Here is a 22,353-nt window from a genome sequence, read left to right as displayed (position 1 = left end):
TTTTATCTTCTTCCTCCTCCTTTCCTGTGGGGTAAGATACCCAATCGGGTGTGTATGGTATTCCCTCCTCAGGTGAAATCTGATGAGAGCAAGATTCACTCATTCCCCCTCACCTGCATTCTCTTCTCTTCCTACAGAACTGCTTTTTCTTGCCCCTTTTATGTGAGATAATTTACCCCATTCTATCTCTCCCTTTCTCCCTCTCTCAATATATTCCTCTCTCATCCCTTAATTTGATTTTATTTCTTTTAGATATCATCCCTTCATCTTCAGCTCACCCTGTGCCCCCCCCCCTCTCTCTATATATATATATACATATACACATACATACACACACATGTGTGTATATATATATGTATATATATATATATACACACACACATACACATATATATATACATATATATGCATATTCCCTTCAGCTACCCTAATACTGAAGTCTCATGAATCATACACATCATCTTTCCATGTAGGAATATAAACAAAACAGTTCAACTTTAGTAAGTCCCTTGCGATTTCTTCTTCTTATTCTTTTTCTTGATTACCTTTTCATGCTTCTCTTGATTCTTGTGTTTGAAAGTCACATTTTCTATTCAGCTCTGGTCTTTTCACTGAGAAAGCTTGAAAGGCTTCTATTTTATTGAAAGTCCATATTTTGCCTTGGAGCATGATACTCAGTTTTTGCTGAGTAGGTGATTTTGGTTTTAATCCTAGCTCCACTGACCTCCAGAATATCATATTCCAAGCCCTTCGATCTCTTAATGTAGAAGCTGCTAGATCTTGTGTTATTCTGATTGTGTTTCCACAGCACTCAAATTGTTTCTTTCTGGCTGCTTACAGTATTTTCTCCTTGATCTGGGAGTTCTGGAATTTGGCGACAATATTCCTTGGAGATTTCTTTTTGGGATCTATTCGAGGAGGCGATCTGTGGATTCTTTCAATTTCTATTTTGCCCTGTGGCTCTAGAATATCAGGGCAGTTCTCCTTGATAATTTCTTGAAAGATGATATTTAGGCCCTTTTTTTGATCATGGCTTTCAGGTAGTCCAATAATTTTTAAATGATCTCTCCTGGATCTATTTTCCAGGTCAGTGGTTTTTCTAATGAGATATTTGACATTGTCTTCCACTTTTTCATTCCTTTGGTTCTGTTTTATAATATCTTGATTTCTCATCAAGTCACTAGCTTCCACTTGCTCCAATCTAATTTTTAAGGTAGTATTTTCTTCAGTGGTCTTTTGGACCTCCTTTTCCATTTAGCTAATTCTGCCTTTCAAGGCATTCTTCTCCTCATTGGCTTTTTGGAGCTCTTTTGCCATTTGAGTTAGTCTGTTTTTTAAGGTGTTGTTTTCTTCAGTATATTTTTCAGTATTTTTCTGGGCCTCCTTTAGCAAGTCATTGACTTGTTTTTTGTGGTTTTCTTGCATCCTTCTCATTTCTCTTCCCAATTTTTCCTCTACTTCTCTAACTTGCTTTTCCAAATCCTTTTTAAGCTCTTCCATGGCCTGAGACCAGTTCATGTTTTTCTTGGAGGCTTTTGTTATAGACTCTTTGACTTTGTTGACTTCTTCTGGCTGTATGTTTTGGTCTTCTTTGTCACCAAAGAAAGAATCCAAAGTCTGAGACTGAATCTGGGTGCGTTTTCGCTGCCTGGCCATGTTCTCAGCCAACTTACTTGATGCTTGAGTTTTTCAGTGTTGTATGACTGCTTGAAGAGTAAAGAGTACTTTGTTCCAAGCTTGAGGGGATTCACTGTTGTTTTCAGAGCTATTACAGCCAGCTCTGCCATACCAGCACTCCTCCTTCCCCAAGAACCCCCAACCTGGACTGGACCCAGATCTTCAGCAGGCTCTTCACTCCTGCTCTGATCTGCCACTTAATTCCTCCCACCAGGTGGGCCTGGGGCCGGAAGCAACTGCAGCTGTAGTTCTGTAGCTGCACCTCCCCCGCTGCCCCCTGAGGTGGTGGCTGAACCGCTAACTCTATCACCCTGTCCCCAGCAGCTTTTCCCACTAACCTTCTCTGTTGCCTTTGGTGTTTGTGGGTTGAGAAGTCAGGTAACTGCTGCAGCTCACTGATTCAGGGCGCTAGGGCCCGCTCAGCCAGGCTCTTGGTCTGGTTGGTCCGCTTGGCCCATGCTGGGCTCTGCTCCGCTCCGCTCCCAGCTCCGTGCGCAATAGACCTTACCCAGAGACTATCCAGGCTGTCCTGGGCTAGAGCCCTGCTTCCCTCTGCTATTTTGTGGGTTTTGCAGTTCTAGAATTGGTTCAGAGCCATTTTTTATAGGTTTTTGGAGGGACTTGGCGGGAAGCTCGTGCTAGTCCTTGCTTTCCAGCTGCCATCTTGGCTCCACCCCCACTAGAATGTATTTTCTGTTCTTTGTATGTGTATCCCCAGCACCTAGCACAGTGCCTGGCAAATGCAGGTACTTAATAAATGCTTGTTGATTGACTGAATGTCAGTGACTAAATGGCAGCAAACTGCCAAATAGTTATTAACTATTAGTTATTGCTAATAATAACTAATAGTTATTACTAATAATAACTAATGGTTATTAACTAATAGTTAGTTAACTTCTGGTTAAGACAAATTGAACAGGAATAGAACAGCTCAGCTGTATCAAAGGTACTAAAGCAAGAATAAAAAAAAGAGCTCCAGACTGATTAATGACCAGGAAATCCAAAGAGTTATACCAGTAAGTATCTTTATTCAGCCCAGGTCATTAGGCATTAAGGAAGGGGTTTAGTCACAAAAGCTGTGGCCAACACAATGTTCATAATCCTTCTAGAGTACACCAGAAATATTCTCAGTACTCCTGGAACATACAGCACTGTGTACAAGGAGCAAGAAGACCTGAATGTTCCAACAAGGAAGTCCTAGAGCCCTTGCACACCATCAGGCCCTCTGATCCCACACATGAGGATGGTCACTGGCAAAGCTCAGACTGGGAATCTAGAAATCAGTCCATAAGTTTGCAACACAATGATCTGAACTGTACCTAGGGTTTTGAAGAAACAGTACTGTCTGGAAGATGTAAACAGGCCTGAAACTTGCCAGTTCTCTGAGCATAGACACCAGTGAAAGTGAAAATTAGTGGCAGGATCCCAGGTACTATAGGTCAGGACTAGAAAGGTCCCCAGAATACCATCCAAAAATGCAGAAGGGTCATTGAAGCATTAGAAAACAAAACAAAACCACCACCCAGAAAAAAAAAAAGAATGAAAAAAGAGGCACAGAGGGAGACACAGACAGGCTAACATGAAAAACTAAAACTAAACTAAACTAAACTAAACATGAAAAAATCAGGGTATAATAGATTCATGATTTCACATACTATCTTCTTTCTCTTCTCTACATGTAGAGATGGTTATGACATAGAGTTTGTCAAATACAGTTAATAAAAAATAAAAATTATTTAAAAAATCCTTAAAACATAGGAATTCTTAATAATGAAGTGTCTCAGTTGCTGCCCTTTCTTTACTGGATTTTTCTTGTTAGTCCATTGGGTAAAGTAGTTGACCTTAGGTAAAAAGTGTTGCCCTTTCTATTTCTTATTCTAGATGGATGAAATCTTAGAAGAAGAGGATGATGAGGAGGATATAAGTTTTTCTGCACATGACATTTGTCAGATTCGGAATGCTATCTTCTTTCTTCTGAAGAATTTTTTAAGACTTTTGCCCAAGTTCCCCCTGAAAGAAAAGCCACAATGTGTGCAGAATTGTATACAGGTAACTAAAGAGACCAGGAGGCATAAGTATATATCATCCTTCACTAATCTGGCTATTTAACAAGTTGGCCAAAGTAAACAGTCAGATATTAAGTCTTTGCTTGATGTCTGCTTTTTAGGTCTTAGTTGGATTAACCAGTTTTGAACCAGTTCTTCATGGATTTCAGACTTTAGAAGCCAGGTGAGCTTTTAAATATCTGCACTTTAAAATGGTACTACATAGTATTTTTTTTGTCTACATTCTGATTAGCATATACTATTAATTAGTTTAAACATGTTTTATGGAAATAGGTGGGTCTTTCTGTTAATTGTATATTGTTATGTTAATTTGTTATGATGTTATTTATGTTTTATGTTAATTGTATAGATGTAATCATATCTACTAGCTAATGCTGCTTCTTTTTTTGTCTAGAAACATTGACAAAGCAAAATACATACCAGAATTGGCCTATTATGGACTGCGTTTGCTGTGTTCCTCCATTCATGGAGAAGGGGATAAGGTAAAGAAAATCTGGCACTAAACAAAAGCTCATGAAGATCATTTCAAAATTGTAATACACAAATTATGTGTTATATTAAAAGATATCTAAATTAGATACTGCTTTTGAAAATTCAATTCAGCAAACATTAGGTGCTCAATAAGAGACCAGTTTGACGGCTTATCATTTGGTAGCTGCAGCAATTTATTGTTCCGTTGCAGACATAGACCTCTGTTTCAAATGGGAATTACACAGGAGGAACAGATGAGCTCCCAGACAACAAAGACATGCTTTTATAAAAATATTTGTTGACATATTACAAAGGCAAGAATAGGTAGTCACACAGTACCCAAGGTTTCCATGACAATTCAGTACTTCTGTTTGTATGCTTGCAGTTGATCAGTAACAGAAATAATCATCAAGCTATCTTATTTTCCTTTCTGTGGAGCTAGTAATAAACGTGGTATGTACAAATGCCAATTATTTAGGGTGCTCCCCAAATAATTCCTTTTGGGAAACATCTGGTGTGATTGTGTCCTGTCTTATTTTTGCCAAGAAAATGTTATTATAAACATTAATGCTGCCCTAACTATTGAGACATTATAAAAAAACAAGATTTATAACATATACTTTAAAATGTTGTTCAGGTTGGCATCCAGTATCAATATACCTAATGTATATTCTGCATTTGGTGCTATTTACCATCCTCTTTTGGCTTTTCCTGACACTACTCTCCTGATTCACGTGCTACTGGCTTGACTACTTTCTCCATCTCCTTGGCTGACTCATCAACCATCTCATGTGCCCTGAACATGAGCATTCCCCAAGATTCGGCCCAGGGCCCTCTTTTCTCCTCCTTCTATACTTTCTGTATTGGTGACCTCATCAGCTTCTGTGGGTTTGACTCTCATCTCTATACAGATGACTCCTAGCCCCACTCTTTCCTTTGAGCTTCCAGTCTCCATCTCCATTTACCTATTGGACATTTCAAACTTGATGTCTCAAAAACATCTTAAATTCCACATGTCCTGATCTGAGCTCATCTTTCCTGCAAAACTCTCCCCTCATTCATACTTATCAATTTATTTTGAAGGCACCACTATCCTTCCAGTCTTCCAGATTGATAATTTCAGCATTACTCTGAATTCCTCACTCTCCTTCATCTCACATGCCCAATTATTGACGACTCTTGCCATTGCTACTTTTCTACCATCTGTTGCATCTGACGCCTTCTCTTCAGTCAGACAGCTGCTGCCTTAAATCAGGCCCTCATCACCTCTCCCCTAGCTTATTGCCACAAGTTCCTAATTGGTTTGTCCTTCAAATCTCTCCCCACTTCGGTCCATCCTACACACTACTACCAAATAATTTTCCTTAAGGACAGACTTGATCTTGTTACTCTCCAACTCAACCAACTCCAGTGGCTTTTTATTGCCATTAGGATCCAATATAAACCCTTCTTTTTAGCTTTGGAAGCCTGAAAAAACCCTTGCCCCAGACTATCTTTCCATTTTCATTGGACAGTATTCTCCCTTCCATCCTTTGTGAACCATCCACATTCTTTGTTCCTCCCTCCATCTTCTGTCCCTGTGCTTTGTGCTTGCCATGTCACATGACTTGAAAGTGCTCCTTTACCTCCACCTCAGAATCCTTTGCTTTTTAAATGCATCTCAAGGCTTCTGTGTGAGGCTTTTCCTCATTTCCCCAGCCACAAATGCCTTCCCTCCTAAACTACGTTATATTTACCTAGTTGGTATGTATTTGTATTTGTATTTATGCTGTGTCGTATATATTTTTATATGTACTTGTCGTGTCTCCCATTAGAATGTAAGCTCTTTGTGAGTAGGGATTGTTTAAGTCTTTCTATCGGTATTCCCAGTGCTTAGCACAAGGCCTGGCCCCAAGCCGTCATTTATTAAATGCTTGATTTGCTAGTTATTTACAGTACCTTACCTTCAATCCCCTTTTCCTTTCAGACGTCCTTTTTAGGTCCAACATTGAGTCTTTTGCATTTTGTACCCAAGGGTATTGACAACATTCTAATAACAATAACTAACTTGTATTTGCAGAGCACTTTTTTTTGTAGTAAATCTGTGGGGTAAATAGGGAAGCTGTTATCCTCATTTCTCAGATAAGGAAACAAATACTCTGAATGGTTAAGTGACTTGCCCATGGTCACATAAATTGTAAGTATATGAGATGGAACTTAATCCCATGTTTCCTTGTGCCCACATTCTGTGTTCAGGCTACTATGCTACATCACCTCTCAATTCCATGCCATTTATAAATGTTCGTCTTTATTCTTCCTTGTGTCTGTCAGATTCTGTGCTGTATATGTGGATGAGAAGGAAGACCAGAAACATACCATTACTTATTAGCTATAAGCAATTCTTTTACACTTTACTAGTCCCATTTTTGCCCTTGTCTAGCTCCTGAAGATAATTAGAGAAATAGTGTTTCTTAGGCTCATTAGGAGAGAAAAACTCAACTTATTTTCTACTGCTTTTGGATACAGTACAATAGGCAACTTTGTTAATGTATTTGATTTTTGAACAGTACTGTCTTTTTTAGGTCATCACTTGCCTCTTCCATCGATTGCTAAATGTGATACTCATGTTTGAAGCAGGAGAAGGATCCCACCGAACACCCCTTAATATCACCTCACAAACTCTCAATACTAGAAATCATGCAATCCAGTTTATCAGGTAAAGCACAGACACTGTGGATCTTTTCTGTCCTCACTGCTCCTTCTTAGGTCTCTGGGCTCTATAACTGACTTCTATTACCTAATATGTTTTGATGTTTTTTTAAATGTAGCATTGATGTTCTTTTTACATTGTTTTCTCACTTTCCAGTGACTTGCTGTACCTCTCCTTACTCCTTCCCATAGGACTCTTGCTTGGGTGTTCTGAAGCACTCATATTTATTATTTCTTACTACATAAGAATATTCTTTCATATTTATATTCATATTTTATAGTTTTTCATAATCAAGGAACTAAAGAAAAAATAAACTGGCCATGTCTGACAATATGTCTACCCCATTCTACACTCTGGATCCACTATCTCTTAGCTGAATGGGGAAGGCATCCTGCTAATATGCCCTCTGAATTCACTTTATTGATCATAGTTATGAAGTATTTCCATTATACTGTTAGTTATTTCCATTATATTATTGTGGTTATTCTGTAAATTATTTTCCTGGTTCACTTATTTTGCACTATCTTTCTTACAAATTTGTCTGAATTCTTCACATTTCTCATTTCTTTACAGTACATTAATATTTTGTCATTTTCATGTACTGTAATTTCTTCAGCTATTCTGGAATCACTGGGTGCCTACTTCTAGGTCTTTACTACTACAAATAGTGCTGATATAAATGTTTTTGTATATATGCAACCTTTCCCTTTTTTAGAATATTTTCCTCACAGTAGTATTGGTGGGACAAAGGTATATAACATCCGCAAGGTTAAATTTTCTATTCTGGTTGTGTCTAGGGAGATCAAAATGAGATATTTCAGAGAGAGCCCAATTCACAAGGTTCATGCCCTTTCTGTGACCATTTAATTGGGACAGTCTAGTGGAGGAGTAGGGACCTTCCAGGTGATGGAGCAGATCAACCCTTTCAGCTTGATTTTATTTAGCCATTTTCAATAAGTTTAATCAATGTATTTTATCTGTACATTCCATATATTTCTTTTTCCCTAGTTGAACCCTGCCTTGTGACAAAGAAAAAACATTAATCAAAAACATCCAATATAGAACTGTATCTAACAGGATATATAGTATCCTGTCTCGATGGTCCTTTGTTTCTCTTCTTGAGGAAGGAGGTGTGCTTCTGTATTGCTTCTTGAGGGCCTTCATTGTGTTTTTTTCCATTACTTGGCATTCAGCTTCCCTTTAGTGATATTTACATTTACATTGCTGTAAATATTGTTTATGTTGTTCTTTTGGTTTTGCTTATTTTGCTCTTCATCAATTCATACAAATCTCCCCAAGTTTCTCTGAATCACTTGTATTTCTTACTACATGGGAATGTTCTTTTATGCTTACAATATCATGGATTTTTTTTAAGCTGTTCCCCATTTTTCAGCTATTCCCCACTTGTTTCAAGTTTAGAGTGTGGTTAACAATATTTTTGTATAGATGGGATCTTTTTTTCTATTTAGCCTAGAAATGTAAATTTGCTCTGCTACCATTGCCACAGTCTAAAGAATAATTGGCTTCCTGTTGAATTGTTGGGGCTTGTCTATTTAGAATAAAGCTTCCCAAGTTGTAAGACTTCAAGTAATTGAGTATCTGTGAACATTGGTTAATCATCTAATCAATTTTCTAAGAGCAGAGAGTAAACTAATGATAACTTATTCTGAAGTCAAGTGAATTGTAGAATATGACAGAAAACTTAAGTTTCCTCAGAACTTACTTTCTACCTGCCCTGTGTTTTTCTCTACCTAGGAGAACCATTTCTGTCTCTTTCTCTCCCTTGTCTTTCCTTTATCCTTATCTTTGTCTTCCCTTCCCTTTTATGTTGGTTCTTTCTCAACTCCATCCTTCTCTTTCCCTTTCTGTGTCTCTTTTACCTCCTTTTCTCTTTCAAGGAAATCTGACTAGATATTAAAATTGAAGTAAATTGAATGTGTTTTTCCTAGGAAAATGTAAAAGTTGTTTTTACTTATGTGTAACCTTCTGGCCCTTGATTTAAATTAAAATTTTTTTTAAATTAGATATGCCATTAGTCCTAAATTTTTATTTTTTTTGATGCAGTTGGAGTTAAGTAACTTACTCAGGTTCATGCAGCCAATAAATGTCAGAGCCTGGATTTGAACTCAGGTCCTTCTGACTTCAGGGCCAGTGTGCTATTCGCTGTACCACCTAGCTGCCCCTGATAGATTTCTTTATTCACCTTTATGAATTATTATATCAGGTAGAGATAAGAGAAAGGGGAGAGAAAATGACGGACTGGTATGTGTACATTCCTAGAATATGAAATTGATCTGAATATAGATCATTTTTGTTCCTCCACAAATTAGCCTTATAATGAAACTGAGCATAGCTCATAATTAGTATTATTTTTCAATACATACACACACACACGTCTTTGTGCATGTACATACACAATATGATATGTTTGTGTGTATGTACACACACATATGTATTGTGTATGTATTTTCTTTAAATGAGATGTCATTTTAGAAGAGTGATCTCTTCTGACTATTTTGACATAAAGTGGTTAATTACATCAGTGATGGCAAATGAAAATAGAAAACCACAAATTAACACTATCTATATTGTGTTACATTATTTATTTTGGTAATCATTTCCCAATTACAATTTATTCAGATTTGAGCAACGCTGGTGAATTTGACATCTCTGTTACATTGTGTAGCATGTAGATGATCTATGGGTTAAAGAATGCCTTCAAAGGAATGTGTTTTAGAGTTGATTAAATATCTTGCTAGTGATTTTAATTGGAGAAGGAAATGTTGCACCACTCCACCAATCGGTGATTTTAAGGGATTTTATAATTATTTTGCTTAAAGGTAGTTGATTAGTTAATTATTAATTAGTTTGATATTTAGGCAAGAGGGAAACTGACTAGAGTATTGTGTATTAAACTTGATCAGAGCAAAAGTACAGTGACATATAAACGGTGGTACAAATAGGCTTGTGTTAAAGCAAGGTCAAATTTGTGCCTTATAACTTTGTATATATCTCACCAAATACACACTAAAGTTCAAACAAGTAGTATTACTTAATCCATTAAAGTGTCAGTGTTTTACTGAACTATCACATAGTGGTATTATGAGTTACTCTTTTCCAACCAGAATTGATGGTGATGGTTATTACCATAACTTTAAGGTAATATATTTTGAAACTGCACAAAGACAATTAGCTTTTGATTGTATCTGGTTTACTGTATTTCACATGAAAGTAGTGTAGTGGGTAGAGAACTGGCTTCAGGGTCAGAAGACCTGAAAGTTTTGCTTCTGCACACACTGGCTGTGACCCCCTGAGCAAGTCACTTAACCGTGGAATGCTCCAGGCAGTTCCCTTAAGAATTAGGCTGTTGGCATCAGGAGGGGGAGTGGCTATACAGTGAAAGCTGAGATCTTCAAAAAGGTAGGCCAATAACTAGCAAAAAGGAGCATAGATCTTCCTTATTGCTTCTTTCTGCCTAGATAAATAAAATGGTCTATTGGATGGTATCTCTTCAGAGTAAGAATACCACCGATTCCAATGTGACTGCTGTCTTTTAACTCCTTATTATATTGAGATGTCTTTTCATATGTGATGGAAGTTTGTTGGTTTTTTTTCCCCTAATGTAGTGGAAGTGGTTTTCAAGGATAAGATCTAGAAAAACTATTGTGTTTAAAACTTGTTTTATTCTGATTTAACAATAAGGTTGTTTTATATTTTGAATAGTTCGCTAGTGGATGAACTAAAAGAAGTTGTATTTCCAGTTCTTCGTATCTTACTGCAGCATATCTGTTCCAAGGTACTGTTTGCCTTAGTAAGGTGCATATTTATATATGATTTTTGGAATTTGGTGTTCATGTGCATAAGTTAATATTACTGGAAAACATTTTTCAAAACTATTTTTTAAAAAAATTAGGCAGGAGCAGAGCCAAGATAATAAAGAATAAAAGCAGGGACTCGCTTGAGCTTTCCCCCAAACCCCTCCAAATATGTATAAAAAATGACTCTAAACAAATTCTAGAGTAGCAGAACCCACAAAAAGACAAAGTGAAACAAATTCCCAGCCCAAGACAACCTGGATGTTCGATGGGAAAGGTGTGTTGCACTGGGCTGGAAGAGGAACACAGTCCAGTGTGGGCCATGGCAACACAGACCGGCCCCAGCAAACTGGGAGCAGGCCTCAGGAGACTAAATCACTGACAGCTGAGGTGGTTTGCAGACTTCTCAACCCACAAACACCAAAGACAACTTACTTTCTGAGAGTTTGTGGCAGCAGTGGAGAGAGAACCCTTCTCACAGTTCCAGGGCAGAAAAGACTGCTTGTGGTCACTCACTGACCAGAACACAGGCCAGGAGAGGAGTAAACACCTCTCCTTAGATCATACCACCTTAGAAGAACCCACAACTTACAGGTCCCTAGAAGTGTCTCTGAAAACAGCTGGAAAAAACCCCTCAAGCTTGGGACAGTACAGCCTCCATACTGGAAACAAAGTCCGACCTTAACAAAGAGTGAACAAGTCAAGTAATTGAGAAAATGAGCAAACAGCATAAAAATCTTACTTTGGTGACAAGGAAGATCAAAACATACACTCAGAAGAAGACAACAAAGTCAAAGCTCCTATATCCAAAGCCTCCAAGAAAACATGAATTGGTCTCAGGCCATGGAAAAGCTTAAAAAGGGCTTTGAAAATCAAGTAAGAGAAGTAGAGGAAAAATTGGGAAGAGAAATGAGAGTGATGCAAGAAAATCATGAAAAATGAGTCAGCAGCTTGCTAAAGGAGACCGCAAAAAATACTGAAGACAATAACACCTTAAGAAACAGACTAGACCAAATGGCAAAAGAGGTCCAGAAAGCCAGTGAGGAGAAGGATGTCTTAAAAAGCAGAACTGGCCAAATGGAAAGGAGGTCCAAAAACTCACTGAAGAAAATAATTCTTTAAAAGTTAGAGCAAAAGGAAGCTAATGATTCTATGAGAAATTAAGAAATCATAAAACAAAACCAAAAGAATGAAAAAAAATAGAAGACTTGGAGATGTCTCATTGGAAAAACAAGTGACCTGGAAAATAGATCCAGGAGAGAGGATTTTAAAATTATTGGACTACCTGAAATCCATGATCAAAAAAGGAGCCTAGACATCATCTTTCAAGGAAAACTGATATTCTAGAACCAGAGGGTAAAATAGAAATGGAAAGAATCCATCAATCTCCTCCTTAAAGAGATCCCCAAAGGAAAACTCCTAGGAATATTGTAGCCAAATTCCAGAGTTCCCAGGTCAAGGAGAAAATATTGCAAGCAGCCAAAAAGAAACCATTCAAGTATTGTAAAGCTGCAATCAGGATAACACAAGATTTAACAGCTTCTATATTAAAAGATTGGAGGGCTTGGAATATGATATTCTGGAGGACAAAGGAGCAAACAAAACTGAGTAAAAGTTTTAGGTGGGGGGATGGATTTTCAGTGAGATAGAGGACTTTCAAGCATTCTTGATGAAGAGAGCTGAATAGAAAATTTGACTTTCAGATATAAGAATCAAGAGAAGTATGAAAAGGTAAACAGGAAAGAGAAATCATAAGGTACTTATGAAAGTTATATATATAGACAGAAGGCACAGGATGAGTTAAATATGAAGGGATGATATCTAAAAAGTAATTTTAGGGGATGAGAGGAATGTACTGGGAGAATGAGAAAGGGAGAGGTAGAATGGGGTAAATTATCACATAAAAGAGGCAAGCAAAAGCTTTTACAGTGGAAGGGAAGAAGAGGCATGGTGAGAGGGAATGAGTGAACCTTATCCTCATTGGATTTGGCTTAAGGAGGGAATAACATACACACTCAATTGGGTATAGAAACCTATCTTACCCTACAAGAAAGTAGTGAAGAATTGGGATAAGAGGGGTTGGGGGGGAGTGGTAATAGAAGGGAGGGCAGATTGGGGGAGGGGGTAATCAGAAGCAAACACTTTTGAGGAGGCACAGGGTCAAAGGAGAGAATAGAATAAACAGGGTGGGATAGGATGGAGGGAGATATAGTTAGTCTTTCACAATATGACTATTATGGAAGTGTTTTGCATAATTACACATGTATAACCTATATCAAATTATTTGCCCTCTCAATGAGGGTGGGTGGGGAGGGAGGAAGGGAGAGAATTTGGAACTCAAAAGTTTTTAAAAAAACAAACAAATGTTAAAAATTGTTTTTACAAGTAAAAAAAGAATTAGAGGCAGCTAAGTGGCTCAATAAATAAAACCCTGGAGCCAGGAAGATCTGAGTTCAAGTTCAGACTCAGACACTTACTAGTTGTATGTCCCAGAGAATCACTTAATCTTTGCCTCAGTTTCCTCATCTGTAAAATGGGGTAATAATAGCACCTATCTCACATGGTTATTGTGAGAATCAAATGAGATAATGTTTGTAAAGTGCTTTGTAAACCTTAAAGCTCATGTATATGCTAGCTATTATTATTGTTATTGATAACTTTAAAGATCTTTAATTTGTGATATATTGCCTAGTTTCAGTTCACTTAGCTATCTGTCTTGAAAATGACTTGTCATTACAGAAGAGTGTATTGGTCCCAGAATATTTCACTGTTCCTCTGTTTCAGGTTCTGGATAAATCAGAATATCGGACCTATGCAGCTCAGGCCTTGGCACAATTGCTCAGTAAACTCCCCTGTTTAGAGTATGCTGCATTCATCCGCTGGCTTTACAAATATTCTCGCAGTATAAAGGTAGGAAGAAATGTCTTATTTATAGATCCTTGGACATGGCACTGCATATAGCTGATGACTGCAAGGTTGCAGGGCATATAAGAAAGATCCCTTCATTTTTTATTCCCAACTAATGATGATTCTTCTGTGCTCTGCTTCAACAGATCTCACACAGAGTATTTACTCTTGATGTAGTCCTAGCTCTTTTGGAATATCCTGAAAGAGAGCTGGATAGTTCCCTCTCCCTGGAGGAGCAGAAGTTTTTAAAGCACAAATTTTTAGTACAAGAATTGATGTTTGGACGTTGCTCAGACAAGGCACCTACTGTCCGTAGCAAGGCACTCTCAAGTTTTGTTCACTGTCTGGAGATGTCAATTACTGTTATCTCAGATAACATACTAGAGATTTTACAAGGTAGTGTGCAGGCTGTGGGTGTGTGGGTAAATGTTGTTTTTTTTTTAAATTTTGTTTGAATAAATGTTAAGAATTTAGGCAGTTTACTATAAGAGACTTGCAAAAAGAATATTTCCCAAATACATATTGTAGGATATCTTTCTACCCTTTAAAATACCTGTTCTAGTAGATTCCGTTAATCTCACTGTTTTTAAATAGATTGTCTGTCTGTTAGAATTGAAAGTCATTTTGTAGAATTTTAAATAGGTATATTTTTAAAGGGGGCTTTGTTACCTAATGTTTGTTTAGATTGTTGGCTGCTTTTGCTTCTAGAGACTGCCATGTTTTGTTAAATGTTAAGTAGATATGACTACTGTCCATATACATTGGAGAGAGAAGAATATGATTCATTTATTGTCATTTAGTCTTGTGTTTAGGTTTAGCTTAGTATTTATCTTGATTTTGATGGCTATATATTTAATTATGATATATAATAGTGCATTTTCTACTTGTTCAGCCTCCAGTCATCCTGCCTCACAGGTGGATAGTTGTCCAACCACTTTACTGGGAAGCACAGAAGGTAATGGACCAATCTAGTTTTGAACACTGAACAGTCGGCTTATTATTAATTGACTCTTATCTAGATAAATTGTCACATTTGAAGTAGGTGTATTATTGCTTTTTGGCTTTAGAGTTTTGTATTTATGTAATATTGTACATTATTGCTTGATGAAAAAAGTTGAGGTTTATTGTCAGTAGGAAAATAGAGCAACTACAGTAATAACATGCCATACTCATGCTGTCAAATAAATGATGTAATCATTTTTTATCTTAATTCTTTTTCTCTGTTTTTATTGTCTTTTAAGTTCCTTCTAACTGTCCAAGAAAGACACTTAGTACTTTTAAAACTATAGATGTAACAGATACTGACAGTGGTGGTGAAAGAATTGGATTTGATGGTAAGTCAAATTATGTTACTCTGAAAAAAACTTGAGGTTTAAGTAGTATTTAATTTGGTTTCAGACAGCTTTAAGCAATAATCCCATTTTAAGGTTCTGATCTGATTGAATCCCTTATTGTAGTAGTGAAGCCTTTTTTCTTAAGAGTGTAGTTCTGATTTATTAAAGTTAATACTGGTGGTCATGATGTTAAATGGTATTTTATTTCGTAAGTTTTATTTCGTACTGGAATCAGAAATCACCAGTAATACTTCGTGAAGTTAGGAAGTGGTTTATTTTCAATAAAGACCGTTGTGCCATGATTTCTAATTCAAATGTAAGCTCAAAAGGTCTAGTCATTGGAAAGTTTTCATTAAAGTTTGATTTGTTCATAATTAATTTGGGAGGGCTGGGAAGAATACTTTCCCCTTTAAATTTTCCCTTGTTTTCATTACTTTACCATTACTCCTGTTAAGTTGTTTTGACTAGACTCCATGACTAAGACTTCATTACCTTGTGAAATGTATATTTAAGTACCCAGCAAAATTGCCCATTCAGAATCCTTTTCTACTAGTCAGTTTGAAATTTAAACTTACTAAGAGTGATTATAAGAAGTCATTGGTGAATCAGTACATATACTGCTTATGTATCACTTTGCACTGTTAATTTGTTCTATTATAGTTTGCTTAATGATTTGTCAGGACTGTAATGGAAAGAACCCTAGCTTTGGAGTCAGAGGATGGGGGTTCAAATCCCACCTCTGTTAATTACTACCTATATGACCTTTGCAAGTCACCTAATCTCCAAGGTTCTCCAGTTTGTCCTGTATATATCTTGTTTTTACATAGTTTTTTGCATGTTGTCTGTCCTATATTACATTGTGAGCTTTTGAAGGTAAGGAGTATTTTTGTTTTTTTTTTTGTATCTACAGTGCTTAGCACAGTGCCTGGCACATAGCAGATGCCTAATAAATGTTTATTGTTTGATTTGGTACATATTGGGACGCGTAATAATACTGGTGACTTGACTTCATCTTCTTGGCCTCTAGTTTCCTCATCTGTAAAATGAAGGGGTTAGATTACATGACTTTTCTGAGATCTTTTACAATTCTAAATTTCCCACCCTCTGACCACTAGGCCATATGTTTACATTTACATGACATTTTTCAGTTACAAATGCAGAGATAAAGGTAATTAATTACCCACACTGGTGGAGCCAGGACACAAAATTTCAGCCTTCTGACCCTAAATGCAGTTTTCTTCCTATTATGTCATGTTTGAGTTTTAGTTTGTGGCAGGGTATGCTACCCACCCTGGGTATAGTGCAGGTGCTGATTTAGTCTGTGCCTATTACATGCTGTGACAGAGCCCAAAATATCCTGGAATCTTTTCATTGTCCACAAGATTCGGTAGAAAGAAAATTGGACTTGGGTTGTACTCAGTTTTTTTATGGGCTCTGAATTTATATACCTCACTTAGCTTATTTGACTTTATTGTCCTCATTTGTAAAATGAGGATAAAGCTCTTTGTAGCATCTGTCTTAAAGGGATATTGTGAAGATCGGGATACATTTTGAAATGTGCTTTACAAATGCAAAGGATTATAGTTATTCAAATTACTGTTCTTCACAGTTTAGGAAGACTGGTTTTTTTGGCCTTATAGATTTGGTTTTAATGTACTTGATAATAGTATGTTCTACTCAAGTTAAATTCTAAATCTGAATTTGTTATTTGTGATTTTGTGGAATCCATGGATTTGTGGATTACAAAATATGTTAAGTAAGTCAAAACTGTTTTGAATGTTCTTGCTGACTCCAGACTTCCTTTTTGCAAATTACAGATTTACTATTGCATAGCCTTTTCCAGGAGACTTCAAGTTTTATTAATTTGATGAGGCTTTCACGTTATAAAACTTTTATTAGATTAAAGTACAGATAGTCCCATCTTGTGTTGTTTAAGCAAAAGTAACTTTTTAAAAAAAAAAATTGTACTCGTGCCAGGTAAAAATGTCCTATTTTTCCCTTTCTACTACATTTCCAGTTGATGATTTCTAGACTCAATACAAAAACTCTTAGACTAGGATTTTCTATTGTGTTATATTGTGAGGTTTATATCATACTAACTCCTGATATTTTCTAAATAGGGAAATGATATCCTGACCCATGCTGAGACAGAGAATTGGTGATTGAGAAGACCAATGTTAGAAAATCTGCACTCCAGGTGTGCTTTTCTCAATACTTTACTATATAAATTACTAGCACTAGAGTCTTCATAGCGGAAGATAGAGTTTTGGGAATTCTTAGGTTTATATATATTATTTAATTTACCTTTGCAAACTTACTTTTTAATCTTTAATCTCAGTATAGTAAAAATATTGCAGCATTGAAAAGGGCAGTCTAGACTTTTAGTCTTTCTTATAGGCTTTAGTTTTAGAAATTTAAAATTTTCCATCCTTGGTTTCCTTATCCTTCCTTTTGTGCCCTTATGTAATTATTCATCATAATCATCCCATATACGATATATATGTGTGAGTATATAATGTTTATATTGTGTGATTAGGTGACTTCTAGAGGAAGTACAGAAGGAATACAGACAAACAAGGCAGTTTTGAAAGTAATGTGTAGAATTTATTAGATTCTTTTAAAAAATGCTGTGAAGTGGAGAGTTATAGTTTCATATAGAAATCTCTTTGGTTCTGCTGTGTTTAGAAATGCTCTTTTTATGTTTAAAATTCAGAATAAAAAATAAAAATTTTTAAATATAATTTCCAGGTGTTGGTTAGTATTATGAAACACAGTCAGATCCCATGTACCCAAGAAGACTTGTCAACTCTGCAGGATAGGTGCCGGGATCCCGCGGTTTCTGTTCGAAAGCAAGCATTACAATCTCTTACTGACCTTCTTATGGTGAGGTGATGGGTGTCGTGGGTTCTTATTTGTATTAATTGCATAAGATTGAAAAAAAATGTCATAGCAAATGTTATATATTTGACTATTAGAAACTCTAAGTAGTCCATTAAATAGCTATCTGTATAAAGAGAAAATGGAAGACTTAGACTTTAATTCCATCTGGTCTGCCATATTCCACCTGAAAATGTTAGGTACTTATTCTAGATGATCCTGGCAATTAACCTCTTGATTTTTGCTAAGCTGAAAGTGCTAACATGCAATTCAGTTAATTTTCCTTATCTAAATTTGGTTGAGCCAGAGGTCTGAAACAGTTTTTTAAAAAATGTGAAATATGCAGATGGTGTTGCCATGAGAGCAGCTCCATTTAAAACATGTATAATTTAGTTCAAAGGACAGTTGCTGAAGCACTTTGAAAGCATGTTTATTTTCTGTATTTCATGCCAGAAAGCATAAAGCAATATATATATTGACTTCTTCTTTCTGTCAGCATGTAGTTTAATTGTTCCTTGGAATAGATGTTGATTTATGCTTTATCTTGATTAATATTTACTTCTGGAATCAATCCCTCATGATCTGACATCATCAAAAGGAACATTGACATAGTCTAATAATGATAAATTTTAATACTTGATTTAAGATTTCAATAAGTGTTGTTTTATAATAACTTGTGACTGGACTTTGTCCATTTCCTTTTTTTTTGGCCTCCTATGCCATAAGTGTTAAAATATTTTTAATAGGTGCCTTCACATTTTTTTGCTTATGTTTTTTACCCTTTAGTTCTTGATCACAAGTTCACTGATTTTTTACTTTGATTTCATTTGAAAGACTGAATAACTTCAATTAGAGGCAGCTAGATAGTGCAGTGGATAAAGCGCTGAGCTGGAGTCAGGAAGATCTGTGTTCAAATTTGGCCTCAGATACTTACTAGCTGTGTGACCGTGGGCAAGTCATTTAACCTCTGTCTGCCTCAGTTTTCCCAGCTACAGAATGGGGAATGTAATAGAACCCACCTCATAAAGTTGGTACAAGGATTGAATGAGATAATATTTACAAAGTGCTTAACGTAGTGCCTAGGACAGAGCAGGCACCAAATAAGTGCTTATTCCTTTTGCTTCACCTTTTCTTTAAGGCTCAGCACAGAAGTGTCTTGATACAGAAAGCCTGGCTGACCGGAATCATCCCAGTTGTGATGGACACGGAAAGCACTGTGCAAGAGAAGGCTTTGGAGTGTCTTGACCAGCTTGTGTTACAGCACGTTAAGCACTATAGTAAATTCCAAAGTGAAGACAGTAACCAGATGTTAGCATGGGATCTCCTTACTCTTCTCACTTCAGAAAGCCAGGACCTGAGGTATGTCAGTTTTACAGCTCATTTTCCTTTAAGAAGGTTTTTGAATTTTTATAGTTCTAATTCCTTAAACCTTCTTGTAACAGTTACATTTTTATGGGTCTTTTAATCATTTTTTGCTTTCATTTGAGGGCTTTTCAATTTCCTCTTGCTCTCTTATAATGTACACTGTACCAATGGATATAGTACTTTCATAAAGACTTTACTAGTGTAGAATATTGTGTATTCATGTCTTGTATCTTGAGTTCTTTTTCATGTATTATATTGACTGTTTTTAAAAGCATTACGATATTGTTTAAGCTAGTTACTGTGATAACTAGTTCTTTCCCCTTATTTTTATATATTCTTGATTTCATTCATTTTTACCCATTCTTTTCTGCGGCCCTCCTCATTTTCTCCCTCCCCTTGCCATATTGTGTTCCCTACTCTACCAGTTATCCCTGTTTCAAATATCTTCATTCTCTCCCTTTCCACTGATTCTTTCCCACCCAACTACCTATATATACTAGTCTTTCCAATCTCCAAAAAAGCCTTCTATCACAGACTGCCCAGCTCCCAAAAACCTACTCCAGCAAAACCCTGAAGTTGCCACCAGACAAGTAATAATCAAGAATCTTATGAGAAACAGTAACTTTTTTCACAAAATGAAAGCCTCAAAGCAATAGAATAGAGGGCCCATAAACAAAGTTAGTTTCAGCCAGAATTCCACAGGTAATAGGAAAGAGAGTCTGTCTAGCAAAGTTAAAGGCCATTGTGAGCAGAGATGGGATTCTTTTGGCCTACAAGGCACTGTATCTGGAGGCATCAAGGAGAGCTCCTCAGAGAAAGTCCAAGGGTAGTCAGGAAGTCTTTGGAAGCCTTGAGGAACAGCAGTGGGCAGTAACCATGGTGCCATAGTGCTCTGTTCAGGTTGCCAGACTTGGGATTGAAGTTACTTAATTCTCTATCCTGAGACAGAAGAAATAGCCCTGAAAATGAAGCAGTCTAAACCTCAAAGGTTCAGGGGATTGTAAGTTGAAAGGGGAAAGTGAATCCAGGGGACCCAGAACTAGACTAACTAAGGTTGACCACCACACCCAAAAGTGCATCGAAGTGCAGATCCTAGACCTGACACAAATCCCCAGTTCAGGAAATAAAGTTGAGGAGAGATGAGTAAACCAAAGAAAACACTGGCCAACATTTTTTTTTTAATTACAAATCTAACTCTATAATAACTGCAAGAAGAAACTCAAAGGAAAAAAATGGATTTTCCATAGGAACCATATGAATTGCTAGAAGCATTGAAGCAAGAAAGTATACATAATCACCTGAAAGGAACAGCAAAAGGACAAGACCCGGGAATATCATAGCCCAAATCTAGAGCTTCCACTTTAATGGAAAAGTACTGCCAGTGTCCTGAAAGAAGCAGTTCAAGTACTGAGCAAGCCGAGTCAGGAGGATCACACAAGACCCGGCAGCTTCTGTTACAGATGATAGGAGATCTTGGAGTATGTTATGCCAAAAGGTGAAAGATAAAGGTTGATAAGCCAAGGATACCTTAACTCTGCAAAACTGAATATCATCCTATAGGGTAAAAGTGGATCTTTAGTTAGAAGAGAAGACTTCCAAGTATTTCTGATGAAGACTAGAGCTGAGTGGGAACTTTAGCACACAAACACAAGAGTCCAAAGAAACCTAGAAAGGTAAAATTATTTGAGCACTTGGGAGGAATTGCATAATATTGTAGTACTAACGTTCCAATGAGGGAGAAGAAACAAGTGTTTCTCTAGAACCTTCTTGTCTTTAGAGGGTAATGAATAAGAAAAACCAGAAGTCCTGGGTGGTGGTGGGTGGTGAAAGAAAGGGAAAGGAGAATATGGAAGGCTCAGTTCTAAGGGTTTGAAGAGAGGAAGGAAAAGGAAAGATAAGAGGAAGGATGCGCTAGTGTCAAAAGGAGGGTTCATGAGAGTAAGAGCACGAAATCATGGAGGAAGAAGTAGTGAGGGAATAGGTATAAGATGAATCTTACTCTGACCTGAAATGGACAAAGGAAGGTTGAATGCCCACACAAGCATATTGGTGTAGAAATGCATCAAACTCAACAGGGAACATTTGGTGATGAAGGCAAGGGGTTAAGAGGGAAGATAATATTGAGGTGGGAATAGTTGCAAGTAAAGCAAACTTCTGGTCCTGAAGGGAAAATTAAAGAGGGAACAGAAAAGAACTAGAGTTTAAAGGAGTGTCCTGGCTTGCCAGTTAGACAATTGGGGAAATGGCTGAACAGATTGTGATATGAGTATGGTGTAAAGTTATTGTGCTATAAGAAATGACAAATGATGATTTCAGAGAATCCTGGGTAGTATGAATTGAACAAAGTTAAGTAAGTAGAATCAGGAGAACAATTTATACAAGGGTAGCAGTACTGCAAAGAAAAACAGCTTTGAAAGACTTAAGACAGTGGTCAACCGTGTTTCCAAAGGACCTATGATGAAGCATGTTCCCCATGCTCAGACTCCATGCATCAGGAATATCAATTTGGCATCTGTGTGGAGAATAGATTGGAAAGTCGGGAGTCCCTTGACAGAGAGATCAATTGTGAGGTTTCTTAATAATCCAGGAGAGTGGTGAGGGGGGTATGAAGCATATGGTTATTTACCTAAGAATGGACTTACATTCCTTACATAGTCCTTCATTACCATAAAACCTGGACTGTCGCAGTAGCCTCCTAACAGTTCTCCCATCTTCCATCCATCTGTATCTTCCTCCAGGATGCTGATGTTCTACCTCTATTCAAAAGTCTTTAGTAGTTCCTTATTGCCTATTGAATAAAAGAATTCAGGTTGTCCTGAGTCTGTGCTGCCATGTGATACTGGCCTTAGCCCTGTCACTTCCTTCCCTCAGCTGTAAGCTGCTGCCATCAGAATGGATTGTTTCCAGCCCTGCCACATCCCTTGAATTTTCCTGCTTCTCTCTCTCTTGTCTCTGTTTGGCTTTCTCAGCCTCTGAGCTCTAGGTTCAGAATCTGTGACTATGCAAATGTTATGATTTGTGTCATTTCCTCCATGAAGCAAGCCTTTCCTAATTGCTCTTTGTTGTGACTAGCTTTTTTCTCTTTGATTTTATATTATATACTCTATTTTGTTGCTCTAATATGTCTGTGGTATAGTATTAAACATTATAGA

General features: G+C 37.0%; 1 protein-coding gene across 1 annotated transcript in view; it reads left to right on the top strand.

The window, feature by feature from the left end:
• The window catches only part of NCAPD3 (non-SMC condensin II complex subunit D3), a 113,382-nt gene that overhangs the window by 24,421 nt on the left and 66,608 nt on the right, over positions 1-22,353 (top strand). The window contains 13 exon segments of the mRNA XM_036744398.1: positions 3,559-3,726; positions 3,845-3,906; positions 4,138-4,225; positions 6,776-6,909; positions 10,627-10,699; positions 13,503-13,628; positions 13,772-14,021; positions 14,518-14,580; positions 14,867-14,963; positions 17,080-17,122; positions 17,124-17,156; positions 17,708-17,842; positions 18,975-19,195. Coding sequence (XP_036600293.1) covers positions 3,559-3,726; positions 3,845-3,906; positions 4,138-4,225; positions 6,776-6,909; positions 10,627-10,699; positions 13,503-13,628; positions 13,772-14,021; positions 14,518-14,580; positions 14,867-14,963; positions 17,080-17,122; positions 17,124-17,156; positions 17,708-17,842; positions 18,975-19,195 — 1,493 coding nt within the window.

The sequence above is a fragment of the Trichosurus vulpecula genome, chromosome 2 (assembly GCF_011100635.1).
Source record: "Trichosurus vulpecula isolate mTriVul1 chromosome 2, mTriVul1.pri, whole genome shotgun sequence".
NCBI classification, from domain to species: domain Eukaryota; kingdom Metazoa; phylum Chordata; class Mammalia; order Diprotodontia; family Phalangeridae; genus Trichosurus; species Trichosurus vulpecula.
Note: the sequence above shows the minus strand (reverse complement) of the source record. Positions and strands in the feature narration are given on the sequence as shown.